This window comes from Mus musculus, chromosome 17, assembly GCF_000001635.26.
Source record: "Mus musculus strain C57BL/6J chromosome 17, GRCm38.p6 C57BL/6J".
NCBI lineage: Eukaryota > Metazoa > Chordata > Mammalia > Rodentia > Muridae > Mus > Mus musculus.
Genome location: NC_000083.6, coordinates 71,439,488 through 71,461,779, shown reverse-complemented (window position 1 = coordinate 71,461,779; position 22,292 = coordinate 71,439,488). Strand labels below are relative to the sequence as shown.

Here is a 22,292-nt window from a genome sequence, read left to right as displayed (position 1 = left end):
GAGTTTCATGCAGTTGTATGCCACCTGATGTGACCTGAACTCTGGACATCACATGCTCTCTGCCATAGAGCCATATCTCTAGCACACCAGGGCCTGTCCTGGAACTCCCTTTGTTTGTCAGGCAGGTCTTGGACTCTCAGAGATCTTCGTGCCTTGCTTCCCAAATTCTAAACACATATCTTTAGCCTGTAGTAATTATAATTATTGTTGTTGTTTTGTTTTGTGTTTTGGTTTTTCCAGACAGGGTTTGTCGTGTAGCCCTGGCTGTCATGGAACTCACTCTGTAGACCAGGCTGGTCTTGAACTCAGAAATCCGCCTGCTTCTGCCTCCCAAGAGCTGGGATTAAAGGTGTGTGCCACCACTGCCTGGCTTGTAATTATGTTTTTATTTTTATTTATTTTTTAAAGGTTTATTTATTTATTATATATAAGTACACTGTCTTCAGACACAGCAGAAGAGGGCATCAGATCTCATTACAGAGGGTGTGAGCCACCATGTGGTTGCTGGGATTTGAACTCAGGACCTTTGAAAGAACAGTCAGTGCTCTTAACCACTGAGCCATCTCTCCAGCCCGTAATTATGTTTTTAAAAGCTTACATTTATCCATCCATCTTCCCAAGAGCTGGGATTAAAGGCATGTGCCACCACTGCCTGGTTTGTAATTATGTTTTTAAAAGCTTAAATCCAGCACTTGGGAGGCAGAGGCAGGCATATTTCTGAGTTTGAGGCCAACCTGGTCTTCAGAGTGAGTTCCAGGACAGCCAGGGCTACACAGAGAAACCCTGTCTCGAAAAATTAAAAAAAAAAAAAAAGAAAGAAAGAAAAGCTTACATCTATCCATCCATCCATCCATCCACCCACCCACCCACCCATCCATCTGTAGGAGGGCATATGTACCAAGGCATGCATGTGGAGGTCTGGACAGCTAGTAGAAGATGCTTCTCTGCTACCATATGAGCTCTAGGGATGGCATTCAGGTTGTCAGGCTTGATGGCAAGCAGCTTTATTGATGAGTTATCTACCTGTCCCATAATTACATTTTATTTCTCATCTTCCAGTAAAGTGTTGAACTCAAGAATAGAACCTTTGTATTACGCTATCCCAAGAGCAGTGCCTAACAGATAGTAGGTGCTTAAATATTTGAAATTTGAGTCAGTTTTAAATAATTTCCTTGGAGATACATTTCTGAATATATACTGTGTAGTCAGCAGATACATTTGTTTTAAAGACTTGGAGTAGCTTACTTCCTGTAGAGATTGTATCAGTTTCCAGCTGTGCCTTCATTACATAGGTAAGTGGGGAGCCTCTATTTAACCTTTGGCTTTGGCTTCTGTTAGCTTTACAGTGTATCCCAAGATCTTCTCTCATTTCTTTGCTTCTGGTTCTTTCTCACTTTGTTGTGGCCAGGCTTTAGGTCATGTTCGTCGCCTCTTATATGTATTTTCTTTGAGCAGACAGAGCTGGGTTTTATTATATGTATGTCAGTGAAACAAAGGCTTGACCTCTGGCTGGGAAGTCTCTGTTAAGGACAGTATCTGTTTCAGCTTCCTATGTAATACTTAACACTAATTGAATTTGCTGTAGTAGTCACTTGTATATATTTCTAGAGGCAGGAATTCAAACTTGTCTCAGTGTTCCTTTAACTTTTTTTCCCCTTTAACTTTGGGCAGGACCAGGCAGGGTTTCTTTGTGTAGCCTTTGCTGTCCTGGAACTAGCTCTGTAGAATAGGCTGATCTTGAATGCATAGAGATCTGCCTGCTTCTGCCTCCCTAGTGCTGGGATTAAAGGTGTATGCCACCACTACCCAGCATATTATTTCTTTTTAACTAAAGAAATAAACAGGAGAAATAGTTGAGTGGTTGCTCTGTAGGGTGGAGAGTGGGGCATGTGGCCTTGGCCTCAGCCTTAGCCTCTGGGGCCTTGTGGGGACTCAGCCCTTTGCGGTGCTGCCACAGGCGCAGCTTCTACTTCGAGCTGCTCCCTCCAGGGTCCATCTTGCCAGAGACTATGTGGCACAGGTGTCTGCGGGCCCCGAAGGCAGGCACCGCCACTGGGGAATTGTGGCAGTCATCAGCGCTGTGGTGGATGTCCAGTTTGATGAAGGATTACCACCCATCGTAAATGCCCTGGAAGTTCATGGCAGGGACAGCAGACTGGTTTTGGAAGTGGCCCAGCATTTAGGGGAGAGCATGGACAGAATTGTTGCTATGGATGGCACTGAAGGCTTGGTTAGAGGCCAGAAATTACTGGATTCAGAGGTACCAATCAAAATTCCTGTTGTTCCTGAGACCTTGGGCAGAATCATGAATGCCATTGGAGAACTTATTGATGAGAGAGGTCCTATCAAAACCAAACAATTCGCTCCTATTCATGCTGAGGCTCCTGAGATCATAGAGATGAGTGCTGAACAGGAGATTCTGGTGACTGGGAGAAAGGTTGTGGATCTGCTGGCCCCATATGCCAAGGGTGGGAAAATCAGACTCTTCGGAGGTGCTGCGGTTGGAAAGACAGATCATGGAGTTAATCAATAATATCGCTAAAGCCCATGGTGGTTGCTCTGTATTTGCTGGTGTTGGCGAGAGGACCTGTGAGGACAGTGATTTTTTTTTTGTTTTGTTTGTTTTTTGTTTTTCGAGACAAGATTTCTCTGTGCAGCCCTGGCTGTCCTGGAACTCACTCTGTAGACCAGGCTGGCCCGGAACTCAGAAATCCACCTGCCTCTGCCTCCCAAGTGCTGGGATTACAGGTGTGAGCCACCACTGGAGGGCAATGATTTATACCATGAAATGATTGAATCTGGTGTTATCAACCTAAAAGATACCACTTCCAAGGTAGTGTTGGTATATAGGCAGATGAACGAACCACCGGGTGCTTGAGCCTGGGTAGCTCTGACTGGTCTGACCGTTGCTGAATACTTCAGAGACCAAGAGGGCCAAGATGTCCTGCTGTTTATTGACAACATCATCCACTTTACCCAGGCTGGCGCAGAGGTATCTGCCTTATTGGGTAGAGTTCCTTCTGCTGTAGGCTACCAACCTATCCTAGCCACTGACATGGGTACAATGCACGAAAGAATCACCATCACCAAGAAGGGATCTGTCACCTCGGTGCAGGCTATCTGTGTGCCCACTCATGACCTTTGCCCATTTGGATGCTACCACTGTGCTGTCCCCAGCTTGCCATCTTGGGTATGGATGAACTTTCTGAGAAAGATAAATTGACTGTGTCCTGGGCAAGGAAGATGCAGCGCTTCTTGTCTCAGCCATTCCAGGTTGCTGAGGTCTTCACAGGTCAAATGGGCAAGCTGGTGCCCTTGAAGGAGACCATTAGAGGATTCAAACAGATTTTAGCAGGTGAATATGACCATCTCCCAGAACAAGCCTTCTACATGGTGGGACCCATTGACGAAGCCGTGGCACAGGCTGAGAAGCTGGCAGAAGAGCACGGGTCATGAAGGGGTCTTCAGTCAAATGCAGCGCTCTGCACTGACCCCTCCATGCCAAGAGCTCAGGTTTCCATATAGGCCACACAAGAGCCTTGATTGAAGATATGATCTCTCTGAAGAGTATTTAAAGTTTTCAATAAAGTATATACCCCTCAAAAAAAAAAAAAAAACCACAAAAAAAACCTCACACAGGATGTTTGAGGATGACCTCAAACTCAAACAGATCTCCCTGGCTCAGCTCTGAGTCCTGGGACTAAACATGTGTGCCACCAAGCCTGGCTTGGGTCTGTTTTACAGTCTAGAGCCTTGTCAGTTTTGCTTACTTCCTGGGCCCTATGAGTTTGTGGGAGAGAATTTTTTTTTTTAATTTGGAGGAAATAGTAAAGCAATATTATTTAACATTTTTTGGCTTGGTTTATATAGTAAGAACATAACATTCTTTCTGTTGCTCTGATGGAATCTGACAAAAAGCAGTTTAAAAAAGAGTGTGTTTGTTCTGGTTTACAGTTTTACATTTCATCATAGACAAGAAGACATAGCTTAGCCAGGTGTGGTGGCGCACGCCTTTAATCCCAGCACTCGGGAGGCAGAGGCAGGCGGATTTCTGAGTTCAAGGCCAGCCTGGTCTACAAAGTTAAGTTCCAGGACAGCCAGGACTATACAGAGAAACCCTGTCTCGAAAAACCAAAAAAAAAAAAAAAAAAAAAAAAAAAGAAAAAAAAAAAAAAGAAGACATAGCTTGCACAGGAAGTCATCTAGTCATAGCCCACTCAGTCAGAGAGAAGGATGAGTGTTCATACCTGATATCCTATTGGCTTCCAGTTGCTCAGATAAATAATATTACTTGAAGCAACTTCAGGGAGAAAATCATTTCTTTGTGTTAAACTTCTGGGTCACAATCCAGTGGGGGAAGTCAGGACAGGAGCTCAAGCAGAAACCGTGGAGTGCTTCTCGCTCACTCGCCTGCCTGCCCTCTGGCTCCCTCGCTGTCATCTACCTAGGGATGGACTCACCTGTAGTGGGCTGGGCCCTCCACACCAGTTCTAATCAAGACAGTCCTCCATAGGCATGCTCACAGGCCAGCCTCATTTGGGCAGCTCTTCAAGTAAGGCTTCCTCTTCCCAGGCAACTTCAGACTCTTAGGATGACACTAAAAACTAACTGGTGTACCTGGCTGTACTCTTTTTACTTAGTCTGGTAGCTGGGCTAGGTCTTCCTACTTGGAGGCTGAGGCAAGATTTTAAGTCCAAGGTCTGCCTGGGTTACAAAGTGTGTTCCAGAAATTCAGTGAGAGCCCTAGATTCAATCCTCTGTACACACACACACACACACACACACACACACACACACAGAGAGAGAGAGAGAGAGAGAGCGAGCTTACATAAAGAATTCTAAAGGCTAACAAAACCATGTTAAATGGCAGCCGCATGTGTTGGTGCATAGCTAGTGTGATGGTTTGAATGACCCCACAGGTTCACATTTGAATGCTTAAGTCTCCAGTTGGTGGAACTGTTTGGGAAGAATCAGGTGGTGTGGCCTTGTGGGAGGGGGCCTTTGGCCCCCAGACTAGCTTCCCAAACCTGCCCTTTTTCATTGCTGTTGTTTTTGATACAGGGTCTTACTGTGTTGCTCAGACTAGTGCCTAATGACTTTTTTATACATAGTGATTGGAGATGAGACTTATTTTGAATAACATCATTAGACTCAGGGTAATAATACTTGTAGCTCTTTGGAAAATAAACGTGGTTGCTTTAAGGTGCTTTGGAGTTCCTTCAGCTTTTATAAAACGTTTGGGTCGGAGAGGTTAAGCACTGTTTTTCAATCTCTTCCAGCATTTGCTCTTGCAGAGTTAATCGACAATTCATTGTCAGCTACTTCTCGAAATAATGGTGTTAGGAGAATACAGATCAAATTGGTAAGAAAATCATACATAAAGAATTATAATCTTTTTTGTTAGTATTATATTGGAAACATTTTTAGATTCTTTTGTGTATGTTTTTACTTATTTATACATGTCTTTATGTACTCATTTTTATTTATAATTTCTTTTTTTAACACTGCACTGTAAGCACTTGAATATTTTACAGTATTAATGTAAGTTTTGTTAACTACAGTGTAACTTACAGAACCAGTCTCTGTTCCCAAACAGATTGCTTTCCCGCCTGTATTTTTGCCATGAGAAGCAATGTGGGAATAGTGTAGACTTATTTATGCCTTGATTGTTTTCTTAAGTTAAACTCTGAGAAATGATATTTCTAGGTTAAAAAATGTTGAGAATTCTAAAGCGTTTGATAGATATGATTCAGTGCCTTTAAGAAATTTTTTTTAGTGCTTTTGTTTGGTTGGTTTGGTTTTTTTGAAACAGGGTTTCTCTGTGTCACTTTGGCTGTCCTGGAACTAACTCTGTAGAGCAGGCTGGCCTTGAACTCAAAGAATTCTTTTCCCAAGTGCTGGGATTAAAGGCATGCACCATCACCAGGCTGCCTAAGAAAACTATTCATTTATACTTACACCAGTGATATGAGTGAGCCTATTGAATTTCACACTTTTCATGCTTTAAGTATTGATTGGAATTTTCTTATCTTTTTATTTCATAGCTTTTTGATGAAACACAAGGAAAACCTGCTGTCGCAGTGGTAGATAATGGAAGAGGAATGACCTCTAAGCAGCTTAACAACTGGGCTGTGTATAGGCTGTCAAAATTTACAAGACAAGGTGACTTTGAAAGGTTAGAAAATCTTTCTTTTCCTCCTTAATGGTACTTGTATATTTTAATAAGGGTAAGAACTCTAGTGTGCTCTAGGATATAGATGATTTATTAGAGGGCTTGATTTTATCAGCATGTTTGTTTTATTACAGGGTGTTGTAATACATACTCCAAAATAGAACATGTGCTTTTCCACTGAACAATATTTTTGCATTTCCTGAGGTCTGTGCGAGTTATGTTAACATTGAATATTGAGTTGGACAGTACAATGGTACTTAGGATAATCTTCATAAACCATCTCATATTACTTGAAAATGCCTAGAACCGCATAAGATTCATTAGGATTCTGTATTTCTATTTCCAGCCTCAGTTCTTTAGACTATCACAGCTGTTAGGGGGTAGAATCCAGCTTTGTATCAGCACACACGCCGTGGACAGGGCTTACCCACTGCCCAGGGGAGCTGGGCGTGGGGACTCCTTCCTGTAGTCCGTGTCAGCACGCCCAGATGAGCATCAGATGAGCAAAGGCTTTCCCTGATTGTCCATGTTTTTGTGGTGTTGGCAGTAGAACTCAGGCAAGTGATGCTGCTGAGCCGCCCCTCAGTCCTTGTAGTGCTGTCTGACAGACAGAGTAGTGAATGAAGAACAAGGACCCCGCTACCATTCACCTGGTTTGGATTTCCTGACTCTGTTGCTTGTGGGACACTTGTCACACTTCTGTACTTAGGAAATGGGGAGATAGTCTATCAAGGTTTTGTGAAAACTGAGCTAGGAAACATGTAACATCTTGAGCTAGTGCCTGTCATGCAGTAATCTTAGTTATTTCTTACTTCTGATGCAGCACTTCTCCATAACCATCCTTACTCCTGTTTTCATGAATGAGTGATACTTAAAAGAGTGGTTAAGAATCCAGCATGAAGCTCAGCATGGTGGCATACGCCGCCTTTACTCCCAGCACTCAATCAGAGGCAGGGGGTTCTCTTGGGGCATAGCCTGATCTACGTGCAGAGCAAGTTCCAGAACAGCCAAGGCTATACAGATAAACCTTGTCTAAAAAAGGGTGGCTAAAGGTGGGGACACAGGCCTGATGGTATACGGCACTACATATAGCAGTCTGAGTATAGGATTTTGCATCTTCTTGACAAAGATAAAGAAAATTGATTTAAAAAGTGGTAGGAACCTAGGGGAAAGGGAGCCAGGGGATTGATTATCTTTCTGCCTTTCTAGTTGATTTAACTGCTGTAGCCTACAGTCTAACCACAGTTAACATTTTCACTGGACTTGTAAGATACTGACTTCTCTCTATACCATAACCAAGTTTTTTTAAAAAAAATTGTTTATTTTATGTATAGAAGAACACTGTCTCTGTCTTTTGACACACCAGAAGAGGGCATTGGATCCCATTACAGATGGCTGTGAGCCACCATGTGGTTGCTGGGAATTGAACTCAGGACCTCTGGAAGAACAGTCAGTGCTCTTAACCTCTGAGACATCTCTGCAGCCCCCATAACCAAATTTTTAACTTAACTCAGAAGTTAGGAAATTTCAATTTTTGGTACAAAGTACCCTTTTTCTGGATTAAATTATGTTTGTGTATATGTATGTATACACACACATATGTATGTATAATGTCTGTAAATAATTACAGCTACTACATCTTCATAGTGTCTTTGGATGTAGTACCAGTTCCTTGACCCACTCCAGTTTCTGCAACATCACCATGTGTTCTCTTTTAATCCTGGCATCCACTTACATAGGATAAATTATTGGTTGCTTTTCTGCTTGCTTTTCAGTTTCGACTTGATACAAGGGTGATGTTATAAGAGACAGGCTATGGAAAAGGAAGGCTCACAGAAGAAAACACCTTTTGCTCCATATTTGCTCTATTGAGAAATGTGATCACAAAAAACCTACTTATAAACATTTTAAATTATTGATTAGAACGGTGAAGAAAATGTAATGTGACATTTAGCTGTTGTAACAGTATGTTTGAGTTGAGACTTTCTTCAGGAAAGAAGGCATTTTACATATAATTTCAGTTATTTTTAATGCATACACACCAGCATGTGTGTTTGTGTATGTGTGTTCAAGTGCCCACTAAGGCCAAAGGAAGATGTCATATTCTTTGAAGCTGGAGTTACAGGTGACCTGATGTGGGTGCTGGAGAGTGATATCTAGTATTCTCAGGAGCACCAAGTGCTCTTAAGTGCTGAGCCATCTCTTCAGTCTCACTAATACATTTTTAATAGGTGGTAAATTAAAGGTCCATTTCAGCTTTTAATTTTCTAGGTATTATCACCAGCATCTTGATTTATAGTAGTCTAGTTTGGCTTAAACCTTTCTAGAGCACAGAAATGTTTCAATCCTTCCCGCTCTTGTTTTTGAGGAGGAGTCTCACTTTGTAGCTCCAGCTGGCCTGGAACTTGATACGTGGACCAGGATGGTTTTGAACTCACAAAACCAGCTGCTACCTCTCAAATTTCAGGATTGCAGGCATATACCACTAGCTTGGTTTCTTTTTCTGAATTTTAATTTCGTCCTCTTTGGAATTAATTTAATTTTTTAAATTTGTGCAAGAATTTTCCTTATATTTGGAAAGTATAGCCCATTATTCCTCCAAACATTTTTTTCTGTATTCTTCTTTTCCGGTTCCTTTTATTTAGGTGCAAAGATGAGCCTATAGACCTCAAATGCCTTGTGTACATTTTCCTTAAGGTTTTTTTTTTTTTTTTTTTTTTTTTTTGGTGGTAACTCTGAAGAGCAACCCAAAAGCTTTGTACCTAGTAGGCAGATTCTGTACCACTAAACTGTGAGTCCTCAAACTCAGTAAGCCCAACTTGTCTTCAGGTTTATGGGTTCATTCCTCTGCCAACTCACGTCTGTTCATGACCCCATCCACTTACGTGCCTCTTTCATTTTAGTTATCCTTTCCAAATGCAAATTCTAGATAATAAAAATTATTATCAATGAGTTTTACTGATATATTTGGTGACAAACTCTTACACTTTATAGTTATGGTTTCTGTGTTTTGAACATCTAAATATAGTTATTTGAATTTTTGTCTTGTGAGTAATTTCTTCTGTGACATTTATCTATTATAATAGATTCTTTTTAAAAGTTTTTATTGGATATTTTCTTTATTTACATGTCTAATGTTATCCCCTTTCCTGGTTTCCCCTCCAAAAAACACCCCCCCCTCCCCTTTACCCCTTCCCCTGCTCACCAACCCACTCCCGCTTCTGGGCCCTGGCATTCCCCCACACTGGGGCATAGAGGCTTCACAGGACCAAGGGCCTCTCCTCTCATTGATGTCCGACTAAGCCATCCTCTGCTATATATGCAGCTGGAGCCATGAGTCCCACCATGTGTGCTCTTTGTTTGGTTGGTGGTTTAGTCTTTAGGAGCTCTGGGGGTACTGGCTAGTTCATATTGTTGTTCTTCCTATGAGGCTGCAAGCCCCTCCAGCTCCTTGGGTCCTTTCTCTAGCTCCTTCATTGGGGATCCTGTGGTCAGTCCAATGGACGGCTGCGAGCATCTACCTCTGGATTTGTGAGGCACTGGCAGAGCCTTTCAGGAGACAGCTTTATCAGGCTCCTGTCATCAGGCTCTTGTTGGCATCCACAACAGAGTCTGGGTTTGGTGATTGTAAAGGGATGGATCCCCAGGTGGAGCAGTCTCTAGATAGTAATTTCTTCAGTCTCTACACTTTGTCTCTGTAACTCCTACTATGGGTGTTTTGTTACCCCTTCTAAGAAGGATCGAAGTATCCACACTGTGGTCTTCCTTCTTCTTGAGTTTCATGTGGTTTGTGAATGTATCTTGGATATTCTGAGCTTCTGGGCTAATATCCACTTATCAGTGAGTGCATATCATGTGTATTCTATTGTGATTGGGTTACCTCACTCAGGATGATATCCTCTAGATCCATCCAATTGCCTAAGAATTTCATAAATTCATTGTTTTTAATTGCTGAGTAGTACTCCGTTGTGTAAATGTACCACATTTTCTGTATCCATTCCTCTGCTGAGGGACATCTGGGTTCTTTCCAGCTTCTGGCGATTATAAATAGGGCTGCTATGAACATAGCGGAGCATGTGTCCTACTTACCAGTTGGAACATCTTCTGGATATATGCCCAGGAGTGCTATTACTGGGCCCTCAGGTAGTACTATGTCCAATTTTCTGAGGAACCGCCAAACTGATTTCCAGAGTGGTTGTACCAGCTTGCAATCCCACCAACAATGGAGGAGTATTCCTCTTTCTCCACATCCTTGCCAGCATCTGCTGTCACCTGAGATTTTGATCTTAGCCATTCTGACTGCTGTGAGGTGGAATCTCAGGGTTGTTTTGATTTGCATTTTCCTGATGATAAGGATGTTGAACACTTTTTTTAGGTGCTTCTCAGTCATTTGGTATTCCTCAGTTGAGAATCTTTGTTTAGCTCTGTACCCCATTTTTTAATAGGGTAATTTGTTTCTCTGGAGTCCAACTTCTTGAGTTCTTTGTATATATTGGATATTAGCTCTCTATCAGATGTAGGATTGGTGAAGATCTTTTCCCAATCTGTTGGTGGCCTTTTTATTTTCTTGACAGTGTCCTTTGCCTTACATAAGCTTTATAATTTTATAAGGTCCCATTTGTCGATTCTTGATCTTACATCACAAGCCGTTGTTGTTCTGTTTAGGAATTTTTCCCCTGTGTCCATTTGTTTGAGGCTCTTCCCCACTCTCTCTTCTATAAGTTTCAGTGCATCTGGTTTTATGTGAAGGTCCTTGATCCACTTGGACTTGAGCTTTGTAAAAAGGGATAAGAATGGGTTGATTAGCCTTCTACATGATAACCGCCAGTTCAGCCAGCACCATTTGTTGAAAATGCTGTCTTTTTCCCACTGGATGGTTTTAGCTCCTTTGTCAAAGATCAAGTGACCATAGGTGTGTGGGTTCATTTCTGGGTCTTCAATTCTATTCCATCGATCTACTTGCTTGTCTCTGTACTAATACCATGCAGTTTTTATCACAATTGCTCTGTAGTACAGCTTGAGGTCAGGGATGGTGATTCACCCAGAAGTTCTTTTATTGTTGAGAATAGTGTTTGCTATCCTGGGTTTTTGTTATTCCAGATGAATTTGGAAATTGCTCTTTCTAAATCTATGAAGAACTGAGTTGGAATTTTGATGGGGATTGCATTGAATCTGTAGATAACTTTTGGCAAGATGGCCGTTTTTACTATATTAATCCTGCCAATCCATGAGCATGGGAGATCTTTCCATCTTCTGAGATCTTCTTTGATTTCTTTTTTCAGAGACTTGAAATTCTTATCATACAAATCTTTCACTTGCTTAGTTAGAGTCATACCAAGGTATTTTATATTATTTGTAACTATTGTGAAGGGTGTTGTTTCCCTAATTTCTTTCTCATCCTGTTTATCCTTTGTGTAGAGGAAGGCCACTGATTTGTTTGAATTAATTTTACATCCAGCCACTTTGCTGAAGTTGTTTATCAGGTTTAGGAGTTCTCTGGTGGAATTTTTGGGGTCACTTAAGTACACTATCATAGCATCTGCAAATAGTGATATTTTGACTTCTTTTCCAATTTGTATCCCTTTGACCTCCTTTTGTTGTCTAATTGCTATAGCTAGGACTTCAAGCACTATATTGGATAGGAAGGGGGAGAGTGGGCAGCCTTGTCTAGTCCCTGATTTTAGTGGGATTGCTTCAAGTTTCTCTCCATTTAGTTTGATGTTGGCTACTGGTTTGCTGAAGATTGCTTTTACTAAGTTTAGGTATGGTCCTTGAATTCCTGATCTTTCCAAGACTTTTATCATGAAGGGGTGTTGGATTTTGTCAAATACTTTCTTGGCATCTAATGAGATGATCATAAGGTTTTTTTCCTTTGAGTTTGTTTATATAGTGCATTACGTTGATGGATTTCTGTATATTGAACCATCCCTGGGATGAAGCCTACTTTATCATGATGGATGATCATTTTAATGTGTTCTTGGATTCAGTTTGTGAGAATTTGATTATTTTTGCTTTGATATTCACAAGGGAAATTGGTCTGAAGTTCTCTTTCTTTGTGGGGTCTTTGTGTGGTTTAGGTATCAGAGTAATTGTGGCTTCATAGAACAAATTGGGTAGAGTGCCTTCTGTTTCTATTTGGTGGAATTGTTTGAGGAGCATTGGTATTAGGTCTTTGAAGGTCTGATAGAACTCTGCACTGAACCCTTATATTTTATATTCTTATCTTTTATAGTTACAGTTTCTGTGTTTTGAACCTCTAAATATAGTTGTTTTAATTTTTGCCTTGTAGGTAATTTCTTTTGTGACATTTATCTACTATGATTTAAAAAAAAAAAAAAAACTTTAAATCCTGGCGTGGTGGCGCACGCCTTTAATCCCAGCACTTGGGAGGCAGAGGCAGGTGGATTTCTGAGTTTGAGGACAGCCTGGTCTACAGAGTGAATTCCAGGACAGCCAGGACTACACAGAGAAACCCTGTCTCAAAAAACAAAAAACAAAAACAACTTTATTTTATGTGTATTTATTATATGCATGTATGTTTTGTACCACATGCAGGGCTTTGCAGATGCTAGGCAAAGTCTCTACCCTTGAGTTACATCTCTTGCCCTAGGATACATTTGATTTTGGTAGGATTTTTTAATGGGTGAGAGGTTTTGAGATAAGAGTTTTACTATATATCCCATGCTGCCCTCAAAGTCAGACTCCTTCTTCCTGTATCCTTCAAGAAGATTGTTTTAAAGCACTGTATTGTTTTCTTATAGTGATCACTCAGGGTATGTCCGGCCATTACCAGTACCACGCAGTTTGAACAGTGACATTTCCTATTTTGGTGTTGGAGGCAAACAGGCTGTTTTCTTTGTTGGGCAATCAGCCAGAGTAAGTGAAAAATTTCCCTGAAAGTGAAACTAATCAAAATATTTTGGGTTTGACAAACCTCACTATTAGGAATTAATGTGCTTTTAACTCGTTTGGCAGATGATAAGCAAGCCTATCGACTCCAAGGATGTTCATGAGCTGGTGCTTTCTAAAGAAGATTTTGAGAAGAAGGAAAAAAATAAAGAGGCGATATATAGTGGATATATTAGAAACAGAAAGGTATAGTGCATTTTATAGCTTAATTACACACTTATTCCTTTGGCCACATGATAAGAGGATATTTTTCTGACTTACTGAGATGTCAGTGTTTTAAAAACTTGATGTTCTATTTTCATATTTTCCTTTAGTTATATAAGTATCAAAATGATCGTTTATATATTTTTCTTTTAAACTAAAACTTTTTATATAAGTTAGGAAACTTCATATAAATTACTTAAAAAGTTGCAGACCTTGGTTTGGATTTGTGTTCATAATTGTTTGACATTTTATTCATTATTTTGTGTGGGATATGTGCATGTGCCACAGTGTACATGTGTGGTCAGAGGATGACAGCCTGAAGGAGAGGGTCCAGGGATTGAACTTGGGTTGGAGTCAAGTGCTTACCCACGAGCCATCTCTCTGCCTCAGAATGTCAATTTTAAAGTCTTTGTTATGAAGTAATAATAGGGATAATGTAATTTCAGGAAATTGGAACTTTAGAGGCATTGCACCCATGCCTTCATACTGGCACATATCCCTTTCTATATACATCTACACATAGTAAAAATAAGTCTTTAAAACACAAGTCACAGTTTTGAAATGTCTTTCTTACTTGAAAACAAGTTGTGTATAATGCTATAGGAGAACAGTAAAATACCTGAGTGCCTAAGAAAGGCACTGACAATAGCTTGCTGAATTTCCTTACAGTTCTGAGTTCTAAAAATGCGTATACTTAGAGCTTTGATTCTAACATTTCCTACATCAACATCTTGAGTTTTCTTCATTTTAGAAAATGTTTTTTTTTTTGTATGCAATACATTTTAAAAAGATTATGTGTATGAGTGTTTTGTCTGAAAGAATGTGTGTATACTACTTATGTACCTGGTACCCCTGACACCAGAGGAGGGTGTTTAAAATCACTTCATATGATTTTTATTGAAGGCTGTACTATTATTTTATCTGATCGGAAGATTTCTATATAATGATAAACATAGTACTTGGTTATCTTTGTGTAACATTTTCCCCAAATTACGGGATTTTTTCCCCCCTACAGATTGTTAGAGTTGAATAGCTGTGACAATTTGAACTTTAAATATGATCTTTTGGTTTGAGAAATTGGACTTAAGTTATATATACTGTCAATGACTTTTCATTGAAGTACTTACCTAATCAGTTCCATATTTTTGTGTCCTTTTGTTTGTGGCCTCCATAGAGTCATGTTTTTTAATATTTGGTCTCCAGTTGGTAGAACTGTTTTGAAAATTATTAGGAGGTGTGGCCTTGTTGGAGGAAGTATGTGACTGAGGGTTGGGATTATATTTTCAAGTGCCCATGCCAATCCCAGTTAAGCTGTTTCTGCCTGACACTTGTGGATCAAGATGTAAGACGGTCCAGCACATGCCTGCCTGCCCAATGCCTCACGATGGCCAAGGACCTTACCACCCTCAAAACCATGGGGCCCCATTAAATGCTTTCTTTCATAAGTTGCCATAGTTGTGGTGTCTTATCACTGCAATAAATAAAATCATAACCAAGACAGAATTTGGCACCTGGGATTGTAGTATTTCTATGGTAGACTTTACTGTGCTGTGTTTGCTTTGTTTGTGAAATGTGGTAGTCTTTAAGACTTGGACTAAATAAAGCAATTGGATGCTGTAAACAGCGCTTAGAGGACAATCCTAGTATGAGCTTGAAAATCAGTAGTGCTAAGAGAAGCCCAGCTCAAGAGATTTTATAGGGCGACAATGTAAGTAATTAGGCCAGAGACCATTTTTGTGATATTTTGGCAAGGAAAATGGCTACTTTTTGCCCTTGTCCTAAGAATCTCCCTGTGGCTAAATGGAAGTGTTTGGGACTAATTTCCTTGCAGAGATTTCAAGACAGCCTAATATTGGCTCTGCCTTGTACTTGTTAGTCATCTCTCCTGTGTAGATCTATAGTAATACAGAGTATGCAGGGGAAATAGTGCTAGGACATTGACTGCTGGGCCCCTGTTTTGTGCTGAGTGAGAAGGAGAAATGTCACAAAGGATCTGTGAAAGTGAATCCTGGGTTGCATTGGATGCCCCGGGATGTTGAAGATGGAGATCCTGGACTGTCTGCCCGTGAGAGCTGCCTTGGCAGTGGGACCAGCTAGTGTGTTGCAGTAGCAAAGCTGGAAGGACAGAACCAGCTAAGGTCTTCAACATCAGATGTGGGTCTGAAGGGTCTGGAGTCTGACCTACTGGGTTTCATCCTTCCTTTTGTACAGAATCTCTCCATTATGCTCCTGCTTTCCCTTTTGCAATGGTAATGTACTTTTGGTGCCATTTTATACTGGAAATAATGTAATTTGCTTTTTTATTTTATAGGTGGTAACCATTAAGCAATTTTCTTGAGTCTCATAAGAGACTTTGAGCTTTTAAACTATGTTGAGACTTGACAGACCATGGAGACTTCTGAAATCAAACTAAATTCATCTTGCATTATGATGTGGCAATAAGCTGTGGGGTCTGGGAGTGGGATGTAGTGGTTTGAGTTAAAGTGGCCCTCCTAGGCTCATTTATTTGAGTACTTGATCCTTAGTTGGTGGAACTGTTTAGGAAGGATTAGGAGGTGTGGCCTTGTTGGAGGAGGTGTGTCATTGAGGGTGGGCTCTGAGATTTAAAAAGCCTAGTTCTCTCTTTGCTTCATGCTTGTGGATCAGATGTAAGCTCTCAGCTACTTCTCAGTGCCATGCCTTCCTGATGCTGCCTTGTTCCCCACCATGGTGGTCATGGACTCTACTAATCTCTGGAACCATGACTCCCCTACCCCCAAACCTAAATTCTTTCTTTTCTAAGTTGCTATGGTCATGTTGTCCCTTCACAGCAATAACGAGCAATGGCGGCTGTTTGTTCATATAGTTGCCTTTTCCTTCCTTGCCTGAGCCAGAGCCTCACATGTTAGCTTAGGCTGGTCTGGTGCTCAATATATAGCCCAAGCTGCTCTCTAACTTAGTAGTCCTCCTGCCTCTGTCTCTAGAGTGTTAGAGTTACAGACAGGATGCCAACATAGGCAGCTGTTTGGTTGACCACCTTTTCTGTTGCTGGGATGCAATACGCTGATAAAAGCAACCTAACCGGGAACGGTTTGTTTCTGCTAACTGCCCTAGACATAAGTTCATCCAGTGGTAGAGGTCATTTGAGGGCAAGCGTGTGAGGCAGGCAACCTGCCACACTGTATCCTCAGTTCGGGCTGTGTGCTTAGCTCTCTTCTTTACAGATCAGTTCAGGACCACTGGGTCTCCTAACGCTGACTTAATCAAGATAACCCCTCACAGACATTCCCAGAGGCTAACCTTCATCAAGGTAATTCCATGAAGGTGTGCCTGGCTGGCCTGCTCGTGTGATTCTAGGTTCCGTTAAACCAGTGATGGCTCTGGTCTTTGTCATTTTTTTTCCTCTGTGCTAAGGATGGAACACAGCTTCTAATCTGAAAAAACACATCGTGGGCACCAGTGGTGATTGCTTTTTCTCTCTTTTTTTTAAAAATGATTCATTTATTTATGTATATGAGTACACCATTGCTCTCTTCAGACACGCCAGAAGAGGGCATCAGACCCCACTTTAGATGGTTGTGAGTCACCATGTGGAGAATTCTTTTTTTAATTTATATTTTTGTCCAGGGTTGGAGAGGGCTGTGCTTGTGCATTGACATGCAGCTGCATATGGAGACCAGAACAATCTGGTCCCTGGAACTAGAGTTGTAGGTGGTTAACCATAAGATACCTGGTGTGGGTGCTGAGAAGTGAGCTGCCTGCTATATCATCTCTGTAGCCCCCTTTGAACAATTCTTTTCAGCTATTTCTGTCCAGTTCGTCTCTCATTGCTTCTGATTTTCAGAATGTGGGAGGATTTGAGGTTCTCTTTGTAGGGAGCAAATGAGTCCTTAAGTGGATGTGTGTTGTTGATGTGAGCTGGCCGTGTCAGAGACCAACGCCTCAGTCCTGTGGGGAAATGGCAGTGCCTTCCCTGGACTAGGTTCCTGGAAATGGCACCATTCCTTCTTGATCTGAGTGGAAATGTTGGTAGTGTATGCAAAGGATGCCTGTGGTAGCTCCCTCCTCCTGATGTCCATGCCTGAAGACTCTTCCCTCCAGAGACTGTCCTTTGCAGAGAATGTTCCTGCCAATTGTCTGCTTCCTTGGTCTTCCCATTCAGCTGTATGAAGTCACACCCTCTCCCTGTTGGAACTGGTCATGACAAGCTTCTGAGGTGCTGTTGCTGCTGCATCAGCCCAGTCTACCGAGCCCAGCTGTGACTGCCTGCGCTCTTTCTCCATAGCCCAGACTGGATTCAGATTCAGAGATCAGCCTGCCTTTGGGATCAGAGGCCTGCGCTACCATACCCAGAATTAAAAAATGTTTTTGAAACATTAAAAATAAGGTTTTAAAATCACTTTAACACTTAAATGTAATTATAATTATAGGTGATCTGATCTATTGTGTTTGTATTGACTTTTTTAGCCAGCTGATTCTGCTCACATTACAAATGATGATGAAAGATTCCTACACAATCTTATTGAGGAAGAGAAAGAGAAAGACAGCTTTACAGCTGTGGTTATTACAGGGGTACAGCCAGAACACATACAGTACTTGAAAAATTATTTACATCTTTGGACACGACAGCTAACGTAAGTAATTTGGTTTAAGAAATAAATGTTCCTGCTTCCTTTTTTTTCTTTTTTCTTTTGGAGACAGGGTCTTGCTGCACACCCCAGCTGGCCTGGAACTCCTCCCATGCTCCTCTTCCCTGTCTTCCGAGTATTGGGGTTACAGGCAGGAGCCCCACTGCGGGCTTACAGTGTACCCTTTGCCCTCTACTTTGTAAAGACAGAGAAGAGCGAGATATTGAAGTCTCGTTGGTATCTTTTCATTCAGTTTTCTTTGCATTGGTACATTTCACACTATTCTGATGTTGATTTTTAAACGGTTTTTCATCTGCTCATTCAAAAAATTAAAATAGATTACCTCACATGTTCAGCATTAATTGAAACACAAGGACTTTGACCCCTGCTACAGCGTACAGAACAGCTTGAGACTTGGCTGAGCTCCGCCTCCATTCTCAGGTCACTCTTAGTGCTTCTGTCCTGTGGCTGCAGTTTCCCTACTTTAACCTTAGGATTTGTGCCTGTATCTTCAGTGTCTACAGCAATATCTACCGTGTTTCTACAGAGGAACACATTGAGCCCATTGAAATAAATGAGCAAGCATTCCTTAAAATGTACCATAATAATAAGTAATACTAAATACTAAAATATCATTGCTATTCTAATATACCTCTGATGGTTTATATCACATTAATCAAATTAGATTTCCTAGGTTTTCCTTGTATCTCTAAGTGATATTTACTCTTACTACGTTGTTTACATAGTTTTTATTAGTCTGTAATAATGGAGTCCTTTAAAATGGGTATATCTTCACAAAGTTAATATTTAAAAATCATATTTACTTCAAAGTCTGTTAAACTTAAGTCTGTATTACATACATATATATCTTAGCAGAGTGTACTTTTTTTGTTTTTTATATAAAAAACAATGGACTCTTAGGAGAACCATTTTTCTTTATGTTAGTATTTTCAGGAGTGGCTAGGGTGCTAAGTCTTACTGTTCTCTCTGCTACCCACCCTCTTCCCACCTTCTCTTCCCCTTTCTCTTTAGAGATAGATTCTCACTCTGTATCTGCAATCCTCCTGCCTCTGTCTGTAAGGTCTACAGGTGAATACTACCAATCCCTGCAAACCTAGGTTTTTGTTTTTGTTTGTTTGTTTTAATTTATGAGAAGTAATTCATAAATGTCTATTTGAGGAATAATTAGAAATATTTTATTGTCTTAAAATAACATTTTATATATATGTGTGTATATACATATATATACATATATATGTATATATGTGTGTGTGTATATATATATATATATGTATATATATATACACACACACACACAAACTTTTTGGTAAACAATATTATTTTATTTAAAACAGTAAGCTACCAAAGATGATTCCTGGTGACTTTTAATGGAATTTTGTTGAGTTTATTAAATTTTATTTTGAAATGTTGGTATAATTTAATGCCATTGTTGAGAAACCATAACTTGTAGAGTAACCAACCCCCATACTCTGAAGACTGCTAAAGGCGTGCATCTCAGTACTACCAAATTCTTTGAATACTTTCTAGAATAACCTTAACACACAGAGTTAGAGACTCTTACTTCTTCTTGTATTTGCTAAACTGTTTTTGAAGTGGGATGTATATGGCTTTGGAAGGTGAGAAAGCCTGGGTTAAATAAAGCTAACTCTGTGGCCTAGGCCAATGTGTATCTGATCTAACTGTAATGCTGGATCCCAGAGGTTATTTTGCCACTGGAATATTGTTTTTTAAGATGTGTAGCTCAGTGGTAGGTGACCCCTGTGACAACATGAGACAATTCCCCAATGATGAAGTGTTGGACAAGTGTGTTAAATGATGGGAATAGAAATTTCTTTTTGGTGGGAGATTATGTGAATTATAGTGTCATGTTAGTAAAGAATAATGTTATTCTCTATTTTAGGCATATTTATCATTACTATATTCATGGACCAAAAGGAAATGAAATAAGTACAGCCAAAGCCATTGGACCTTTCAACAATATTGATATTGAAGTAAGACAAAAGTCCACCCAAGGATATTACAAATATTACCCCAATGATGGTTTTTTGTTTTTTTGTTTTTTTTGACTTTTTAAAAAAAACTTTTTGGTAAACAGCCCTTGGTTCCCCTCTGTTCACTCGTTTGTAGAGATAAGAATTGTGATGGAGCGTAATGCTTTTGAAAGCAAGGAGAAAGGGGGACGTATCTGTTTATGGCATCGTGCTTGTTCATGAGAGTCATCTTGTGGCTATGGTCGGACTTAAAAGCACAGAGCCTTTTAGAACTGGGTTCTGCAGCTGGGCGTGGTGGCGCACGCCTTTAATCCCAGCACTTGGGAGGCAGAGGCAGGCGAATTTCTGAGTTCAAGGCCAGCCTGGTCTACAAAGTGAGTTCCAGGATAGCCAGAACTATACAGAGAAACCCTGTCTCGAAAAAAACAACAACAACAAAAAAACCAAAAAAAAAAAAAAAACCACAACAGAACTAGGTTTTGCTTGTCCTTGTCCAAACACGCAGAGGAATGTCATGTCATGTAAAATGTCCTTCTTTGTACTTCCAATAAGAAAACTTAAATATGCTTTTGACTTATCTGCCCTCAGTTCTGTTTACCTTCTGTTTTATAATTGAGTAGTCTGTACTGAGCTGCTCCTTAGCGGTATTAACCCATGGGTAGATATGTACATCTTGTGCAGATATGTATATTCCTTAACTAGATGACAGTTTCATAAAGTTACCATAGAGCTTAATTATTTTTATTTTATTTTTATTTTAGATTTCTTTGTTTGAAAAGGGGAAGACACCTAAGATTATCAACCTAAGGGAAATACAAGATGACATGCAGACATTGTATATAAACACAGCGTCTGATAGTTTTGAGTTCAAGGCTCACGTTGAAGGAGACGGTGTAGTGGAAGGGGTTATCCGGTACCATCCCTTCTTATATGATAGAGAAACCTTTCCTGATGACCCATGCTTTCCATCAAGTATGTTAATCTCATCTGTTGCCTGAAAATATCATTTTGTGATTTTTGGATAGTATTCTCTGACTGATTCCTAGTTGGGCTAGTAGGACTGGGTAAAGTTAAACAGTTCTTCCTGCTTAACACGGTTTAGTGTTTGTAACTTTTATAACTTTTCATAGTCTTTTGGTTTTGTTTTAAAATAAATTTATGAATTATCTATGTTTAATTCATATACTTGTTTTACTTTATTTTTAATAGTTTCATATATTTATATAAACATATAATTTTTATTTATAGTCATTTCCATGTTAAAAAATAAAGCATTTGACTTTTAGAAGCTTTTCTTTTAATCTCTTACTTAGCTCAATTTTTATGTGTATGCATGATATTTCTCTTTTTATTCTCTACAATGTCTTTTTTTGTGTGTATTAAATTTTCACATTTCATACAATCATATCTACTCATTTTTTAAAAATTACACTTTTTACTTTTATAAGGCTTTGCATGCTTTAAGGTTCTTTGAAAGATCCTATAGGATTTTTTGTTTCTTGAATGTATGTATGTATGTAATTTTATATGTAATATGTATGTTTTGTGTGTGAGTGTGCTCAGTGTAAGATAGGTATTTACCTTAATATTTTCCATACAATGTTCATTTGCTTAATGCAACCCAAACAATATCCAGTGAGTTTGTTGATGATGGATTGAAAAATATGTAATTTTGATACAGAGTGTGGCCTTAGCTCAGCCAGGGTCCTGTTATTAACCTTCTGTGTTGCAGTTAAAGGCATGTGCAGCAGTGCCTCGCTTCCTTCTGTCTTGCAATGTCAAGAGTGCACAATAATGAATTAACCATTTTAAAACTTCTCAGATTCTTTAGTTGTCCTTACTCTTCTGACCCAAGTCCTATCTTTGTCACTCTTGGTTTTGTTGTTTTAGACAAACCACTCCCTATGTTGGTGTTGCCATATGTAAAATGAGTTTGTTTGTTTTGGTGATGTTTTGAGGGTTAAATAAGAAACTGAAGCTGTGTGTGGTGTTATAGTCTTTAATCCAACACTCATGAGGCTGAAATGGGAGGAGTGTTTGTGGCCAGCATGGACAGTATGGCCAGACTCTGTCTTCAAAAGTAGGGAAAGGGGATAAACTAAGGTCAGTTGTTGGAATAGTGCAGGCAGGCTTTAATGAGAGCGTCAGTACAAGAGTAGCTGCCAGTGAGTGCTGCTGTCTCCCATGAGTCTCTGCTGTCAGTCAGTGCTGCTGTCTCCTGTGGGACTCTGCTGTCAGTCAGTGCTGCTGTCTCCTGTGGGTCTCTGCTGTCAGTCAGTGCTGCTGTCTCCCATGAGTCTCTGCTGTCAGTCAGTGCTGCTGTCTCCCGTGGGTCTCTGCTGTCAGTCAGTGCTGCTGTCTCCCGTGGGTCTCTGCTGTCAGTCAGTG

The 22,292-nt window shown here is 40.2% G+C and overlaps 1 protein-coding gene and 1 pseudogene across 2 annotated transcripts in view; both read left to right on the top strand.

The window, feature by feature from the left end:
- The window catches only part of Smchd1 (SMC hinge domain containing 1), a 130,878-nt gene that overhangs the window by 13,587 nt on the left and 94,999 nt on the right, over positions 1 to 22,292 (top strand). Inside the window, exons 4-10 of one of the 2 annotated variants that reach the window (NM_028887.4) lie at positions 5,280 to 5,362; positions 6,045 to 6,175; positions 12,934 to 13,048; positions 13,148 to 13,267; positions 17,732 to 17,898; positions 19,814 to 19,904; positions 20,666 to 20,876. In NM_028887.4, coding sequence (NP_083163.3) covers positions 5,280 to 5,362; positions 6,045 to 6,175; positions 12,934 to 13,048; positions 13,148 to 13,267; positions 17,732 to 17,898; positions 19,814 to 19,904; positions 20,666 to 20,876 — 918 coding nt within the window. The remainder of the gene's footprint in view (positions 1 to 5,279; positions 5,363 to 6,044; positions 6,176 to 12,933; positions 13,049 to 13,147; positions 13,268 to 17,731; positions 17,899 to 19,813; positions 19,905 to 20,665; positions 20,877 to 22,292) is intronic. The other variant, XM_030250119.1, reaches the window with a different exon arrangement.
- Gm4707 (predicted gene 4707) lies at positions 1,881 to 3,602 on the top strand (annotated as a pseudogene).